Raw genomic sequence first — 7,500 nt, forward strand, 5'->3', positions numbered from 1 at the left:
TGTCGCGACAATGGGATGGGGGCAAAATGGAATGGCGGTGAAACGGCATGCCGGCCAAATGGGATATGGTGTCAAAATGGGATGTCGCGCTATTGAAGAGAGAAAATGTAAGTTTTACGCCCTCACGGCAAAGCCATTAGGGGCATGTTACACGGGAAAACCCGGCTTTGTATGAAAATAAAAAATAACAATGCGGGGGGGGGGGGGGGGGGGGGGGGATGTAGACAGCTGGCTGCCGGCTGCTAGAGGAGACCTGAAATGGGCTAGGGACCGGGTTGGGTCGTCTTGGGTCAGTGCTGAAATGGTTACTTTATGGGCTGTTGGCCGAACGGACACCCGGGCTTCATATTTTTGCATGCATGTATTCGTGTTTCCAAGGCCTGAGGCTTTCGCTGTGACCCTGGGATCTTTATTGTGCGTATGCGTGCACACGGGGGTGTTCGGACGTCGCGCTATTGTTATGACATGTTAGTAAAATGACGCTAGGCTTGTGAAATGTCGCGAAAATGGGATGGGGCAAAAAATGGGACGGCGGCAAAATGGGATTGCACCAAAATGGGATGTGGATCTAGAACCACCCCCACCACTCAGCGTAGAGGCTCTAAACAAGAAAAATTAATAATAATAAAAGGCATGCATTACTTTGTGGAATGCGATATTTTTACATTTTTACATTTTTACAAATCGCGGTTTTAGGTTCGACGTGATTTGTAAAATGTTTTTACATTTTTACAAATCACGGGTTAACAAGAGTGATGCAACTATATATCACGGTCTCCTTCCGACAGCAGTCTCAAAATTTCGACTTGTTTTGACCTTAGAACGATGTCTTTATCATAACTGTGAAGAACAGAACGGAGATCACTGTCGAAGTCGGCCAATCTGCAATCATTTTCGTCTCGCGAACACTGATCTCAAATTTAGATCATGCTCGCCAAAAACATAATTATGGGAAATAACTCTGTATTCTTGTTTTGATAGATTCGCGCAATAATTTAGCATGCTGTCAGAGAGAAACTGGCGATAGCCGTGGATTGATGATTATTAGAATGGGATAAGAACATCATTCAATTTGACCAGAGAACAGACTTGAACGGCCTCGCTACGTATTGTGCGAGTTTTTGTGTGTGTTAAAATCCAGAATTATTTTAGCAAAAACCCTCGAGGCGGCATCAGGCTGCCTATGTTGCAGAATTGAAAAGAGCGTGGCATGCAATGCATGTATGTGCGGATGTGTGTCTGTCTGTTTATTTGTCTATTTGTCTGCCTGTCTGTCTGTCTGTCTCTCTCTCTCTGTCTCTGTCTGTCTTTTTCTGTCTCTGTCTCTGTCTATATATCTGTATGTCTGTCTGTCTGTCTGCCTGTCTGTCTGTCTGCCTGCCTGCCTGTCTGTCTGTCTGCCAGTCTGCCTGCCTGCCTGTCTGTCTGTCTGTCTGTCTGTCTGTCTCTCTCTGTCTCTCTCTGTCTCTGTCCCCAACTGAGCTGGAACATTGCAGTAGAAACAAAGACAATCATGGCGAAAAAGGGAGTGATCGAAATCGTTAGATTACTGAACAGACTTGGCTGCCATTCGGCAAAGGTGTTTTTCAAACTGTTTGACGCACGGATCGCCCCTATGCTCTTGTATGGTTCTGAGCTATGGGGATATGGAAAGTATGACTCTGTGGAAAGGGTCCACCTATTTGCGTGTAAAAAGTTTCTAAAAGTGACAATTCGAACTCCAAACAACATTGTGTATGGTGAATTGGGAAGACATCCGCTGTATATTAACTCTGCAGTCAGATGTGTGAGATACTGGTTTACACTGCTGAAGCAACCTGATACAAGATATTTCAAGATTGCATATAAAGCTTTATGTAATTTGGCATCGAAGGGCCACACAAATTGGGTCTCACATGTGCAGAGTCTTTTATGTTGTAATGGTTTTGCTGCTGTGTGGATGTACGGAATGGTTGGGAATGAGAAGTGTTTCTTACAAGAGTTTAACAGACGTTTACAAGATTGTTTTTGTCAAGAATGGTTCTCCTTTTTAGAATGCAGTGAACGTTTCGACATTTATAATTGTTACAAAACATGCTTGGAAAAAGAGAAATACATTGAATTAATCGAAGATAATATTAAGTACAGAGTTGCTCTTACTCGTTTCCGCGCAGGAGTATCCGAAATCAACGCTCACAAGTTTCAGTACGCACCAAACCAAACGACAAGAAACTGTCCTCTCTGTACAGCTGATACAGAAGATGAACACCATGTTGTATTTTTATGTCCTTTTGAAAATCTCGAACTCTAAGACGCTGCAACAACAACTTGTGTATTTCTGTGGCAGTAATGAGGATAATGTGATGGACAGCTTCAGCAGATTTGTGTTCTTCATGTTACAGAAGAGACGAACCCTTATAAATCAGGTTCAGTGACATGTCATCAGGGTCTTAATGTATTTGTTGAATTTTATGCGTGACTACAATTTATAACTGTGTAGATACTATTGCTGTTATTTTAACCACTATTGTAAGGGGCTGTGGCCTTAGACAATTAAAGATTTGTTCTTGTTCTTGTTCTCTGTCTCTGTCTCTGTCTCTGTCTCTGTCTCTGTCTCTCTCTCTCTCTCTCTCTCTCTCTCTCTCTCTCTCTCTCTCTCTCTCTCTCTCTCTCTCTCTCTCTCTGTCGTGTGTTTGACGAAGCATCAGCCTAACGGTGTGAGAGGCTTGGTATCACAGATTACAATATGCTGTGGTTTGCAGACACTGGCGGCTGCTATTTCAGGCTGTATTCCATGCCCCCTAGAGGGACATACGAAATGATTGAGATCAAGGTATGTATGGTGCGCATATGCATAATTATTAATCAAGAATAGATAGAAGTGCGGGAATGTTTGCTCTGTGATGCTGTATCTGTCTTTGTCTGTCTGTCTGTCTCTCTCCTCTCTCCCTCTCTCTTCGTCTCTCCTTCCGCCCGTCCGTCCGTCCGTCTCTCTCTCTTTCTCTTCTTCCTTTTCTCCCCCCCCCCTCTCACTTTGTCCATAGACTATGTGTGTTGGGACGTGGGTGTATCAGTAAGCAATTATTTCTTGTCTTGTCAGTCTCTGTTGTCTATTAATTCTGCCCTCTTTTATTTCTATTTTACCGGGAGTCACAACTACGGTACCTTCTACACGGTATCAGAAATAGAGGATACAACATTGTTGTGAATAACGAATAAGAGAAAGAACAAAAACAAAAAGAAACACTGAGGATCGAGTTATTGGGAAAACTGAATGTGATTTCATCATGTTTATTCGAATTCTTCTGTTTCAGTACTGGGGCCAGCTGAAGTATGAGTTGAAGAAGCTGACTTTCAACTCCAACTACACCATTCAGGTGTACACCTCGGACGAGAATTTCTTGCTGTACAGTCAGCCTGAGAACATCACCTTCCACACCTTGGAGAGTTGTCTCAAGGCTACAGACTATGATTACAACCTCTGCCGTAAGTCGCACAAAGCGTGTGTATTTTGCAGTCCGATAACTTCTTTTTGCCTTCTTTCTGTACGTTACTTTTGCCGTCTCTGGATGTCTGTTTATCTGCCTGTCTATCTGTCTGTCTGTCTGTATATATATCTGTCTCTGTTTATCTCTCTGACTGTCTGACTGTCGGTCTGTCTGTCTGTCTCTGTATATCTGTCTCTGTATATCTGTCTGTCTGTCTGTCTGTCTGTCTCTCTGTCTCTGTCTCTCTCTCTCTGTCTCTCTCTCTCTCTCTCTCTCTCTCTCTCTCTCTCTCTCTCTCTGTCTCTCTCTCTCTCTCTCTCTCTCTCTCTCTCTCTCTCGTATTCGCGTAAAACCTTAAATGTGTAATATTTATATCTTTTTTAATTTCTGCTTTTTTCTCTCTTTTTCTGCGTGAATGTCCGTGTAAATAATGTAATAAGAGAAGTCCCTCTCTGTGCGAAGGCTGGTTGAAAAAAAAGCTCATTTGTAATGTTTATGCCACGACCCTCGAACAATTTGATTTGATTTGATTTGATTCGATCTCTCTCTCTAGTGAGCGGTTTAGCTCTGCATCCTAAAAGAAGCAAGAAACAAAAACAAAAACCACGTAATCATCGTCATTTCTTTTATTTTTCTTCTTCTTCTTCTTCTTCTTCTTCTTCTTCTCCTTCTCCTTCTCCTTCTCCTTCTTTCTTCTTTCTTCTTTCTTCTTTCTTCCTTCTTCTTCTTCTTCTTCTTCTTCTTCTTCTTCTTCTTCTTCTTCTTCTTCTTCTTCTTGTCTTTTGGGCTTATTTTCTGCTGAAACATTGACACGCAAAACAACTAAATAAGAAAAACAAGCATTGACCAGAACGGGTCAAAAAATCTGCCCCGTGGTGACACGGGGGTGGGACATGGATACCGTCTCTGGGTCTGCTCAAACAGTTGACCCGTGTCCAACCTGGGCTGGATTCTAATCCGCGACCTTGAGTCACGCAAAACTGTTTCCAACCATACTGAGAGAGAGAGAGAGAGAGAGAGAGAGAGAGAGAGAGAGAGAGAGAGAGAGAGACAGAGAGAGAGAGAGAGAGAGAGAGAGAGAGAGAGCTTTATTTCTGTTTGATTTGTAATATGTTGGGAAGACATATTTATCAATTGATCAACAAAATAAAACATAATACAAAACGACACAACATTGTTAAAATCATTATTGGCCAACGTTGAACGTTTACGAAGGCCTCAATCTTCCCGCGCCGTAGACAAGATTAATGGGTGCTTGATTTTGGTATTTTGATTTACATAACATTAAACCTTTCTTGGGGTTCATGGTCATGGCAACAGCCATATTAATATTATATGATGTATAATATTATATTTCAGCATATGTGAATTACATGTCATCATACCAAACTGTCATACATTTTTATTCCTACATTATTCTGATTGATCACAACCAAACCTACTATCATTGGACACATCCAAATGCAAGCGCCTGTTCTTGACAACTTGCCATTGATCTAAAAATATATTTTTTAGATCAGTGCAACTTGCTTGGATCTCTTGTTTGGCCTGAGGTAAAATGTACAATGTATTTTCTGATTTGTGCACAAAAGCTTTTTTTTTTTTTAACATAACAATAATAATAATAAAGTGTATTTATATTGCGCCTATCCCTTACAAAAAACAAAAATATTTGGCTCTAAGCGCATTACAACATGTGTAGGGACTTGGTACAATCAAGTCTGACAAATACAATAACACAATATACAGTCGGTCTCTTAGGTAAAACTGGGAAAAGCAGCTTCGACATTTGAACACTGCTACTAGAAGATCCTCTAACAATGCATACTGCTTTACAATATGCATTTATGTATAAATATAGTTAAAGAACATCGAGTTAATAGGAATTAGAAAAGGTTCTTATAATAAAACTATCTAGCGAACGACGAAGAAGAAGAAGAATAAAACTATCAATGTCGATGTGTAACAAGTCATTCAACGTAAATGGCCAAAGAACAACAACAAAGCAATGATGATAAAACAGTTATACTCAATGGCTAATAACGAGGCAGAACTAAATAGTATCGACACAAGATTAAAACAAAACATATTCCTGGAGACACATTTATACATGTATCAAATAATCAATATACAAAATACAGCCCTCGCACACTCGCACACACACGCCAAGGCACGTGTAGTCGCACTCATACACCGCGACAGCTATCGCGCGCACGTACAAGGGAAAAACAGACCCGCACGCCGATTTCAAACACGGAAATAAACAAAGAAACAGGCACATGAAACAGCAACCCGCCCCCAGCCGGCCCACAGCGCGCTACGATGGCAAGTGACCCCTCTCCTCAATGTGGCAGATACTGAACAGGCTAGGGGTTGAAGTATTGCCGGAAGAGGTGTGTTTTTAGAGAGGACTTGAAGGAAAGGAGAGAGGCAGAAAGGCGGACAGACATGGGCAGAGAGTTCCAAATAGAGGGAGCTGTGTAGATAAAGGCGCGCTTGCCGAAAGCGTTCAGTTTGATGCGTGGGACAACAAGGTGCCCTGCGTCAGCGGATCTGAGGTTGCGTGTGGGGACGTGTGGCTTTAAGAGCGAAGACGTAGACAGGTAAGAAGGGGCAGAGTCTTGAAGGCTACGGTAACACAGGGTAGCTATTTTATATGTTATGCGTGCTTTGATTGGTAGCCAGTGAAGGGTCATGAGGAGAGGGGTGACATGGTCGCGCTTGCGCTTGCGCACCACAAGACGTGCTGCATTGTTCATGATGCGCTGTAGGCGGTCTAGCTGGGAGGCCGGCTAGGAGCGAGTTGCAGTAATCCAGTCTCGACAAAATAAAAGCCGAAACCAGTGTCTTGGTTGCGTCGAGGGAAAGAAGGTGTCTGATTTGGCTAATCCTCCGCATTTCAAGAAAGGCGGTTCTGCAGAGTGAGTTGATGTGGGCGTCCATTGACAGGCTACTGTCAAGGTGGACACCCAGGTTTTTTTACTTTGGTGCTGAATGTGACTGTGGTATCAGAAAGAGTAAGACTGGATGTTTCTGAAAGAAGCTTTAAGTTTGATTGTTTGCCAACTGGCATGATCTCTGTCTTATCATCGTTCATCTTGAGCTTGTTGACTGTCATCCACTGTTTGATGTAATCGCTGCATGATTCTATTGACTGCGCTAACTCTGTAAACTGTTTGGTGTGTTCGGATTTTTGTAGTTGAGTGTCGTCTGCGAACATGTGGTACAAGACATTGTGGTGCTTTATGACTTTGCCTAGCGGCTGTATGTACATAGTGAATAACACTGGGCCTAACACAGATCCTTGTGGGGTGTCCTCGGAGTGCCTATTTTGGATCACAACAGCCTGAGTGCGTCCAGTCAGGTAGGAGCAGAACCACCCAAGAGCCATGCCTGTTATGCCGAATGTGGTGTTCAACCTTGCCAGCAGTATATCGTGGTCGATGGTGTCGAACGCTGCGGATAGGTCCAACAGGGCCAGAAGCGAAACAGAGCCGCTGTCACAGGCAGTGAGAAGATCGTTCACTACCTTAAGTAGGGCTGTTTCAGTGCTGTGATCTGCGCGGTAGGCGGACTGTAATGGTTCAACCATACCTGTCTTAGCAAGATGCTCTGACAATTGGGCCAAAACAACTTTTTCAAGGACTTTCGAAACAAAAGGCAAATTAGAGACAGGGCGGTAGTTCTTAAAAGTGTTGATGTCAAGGTTAGCTTTTTTCAGGATGCTTAAAAGAAGGGGGTACTTGACCGGATGTGAGGGATTGATTTATGATATCAGTAATGACAGGGAGTAATTCCTCTAGACACTCGTTTAATAGCTCTGAAGGAATTGGGTCGAGAATACAGGATTTGGGTGGAGCTTTTTCAATGATCTTCTTCACTTGTTCTTTAGTGACAGGGGAAAAATCGGTGAGGTGGGCGCCGTGAAATGGCGCATGCTCTGGATGCCCAGGAGCAGCATCAAGCTCCACTCGGATCTTCTCGATTTTTTTCGGCAAAAAAGTCCCCAAACTTATCTGGAAGGTCATCAAGA

General features: G+C 42.9%; 1 protein-coding gene across 1 annotated transcript in view; it reads left to right on the forward strand.

Annotated features, from left to right (window-relative positions):
* Nucleotides 1–3,266: 3,266 nt before the first annotated feature.
* LOC138983133 (platelet-derived growth factor receptor alpha-like) overlaps nt 3,267–7,500 on the forward strand; it is a 60,181-nt gene continuing 55,947 nt past the window's right edge. The window contains exon 1 of the mRNA XM_070356541.1: nt 3,267–3,465. Coding sequence (XP_070212642.1) covers nt 3,267–3,465 — 199 coding nt within the window. The remainder of the gene's footprint in view (nt 3,466–7,500) is intronic.

Source organism: Littorina saxatilis, linkage group LG12 (genome assembly GCF_037325665.1).
Source record: "Littorina saxatilis isolate snail1 linkage group LG12, US_GU_Lsax_2.0, whole genome shotgun sequence".
NCBI lineage: Eukaryota > Metazoa > Mollusca > Gastropoda > Littorinimorpha > Littorinidae > Littorina > Littorina saxatilis.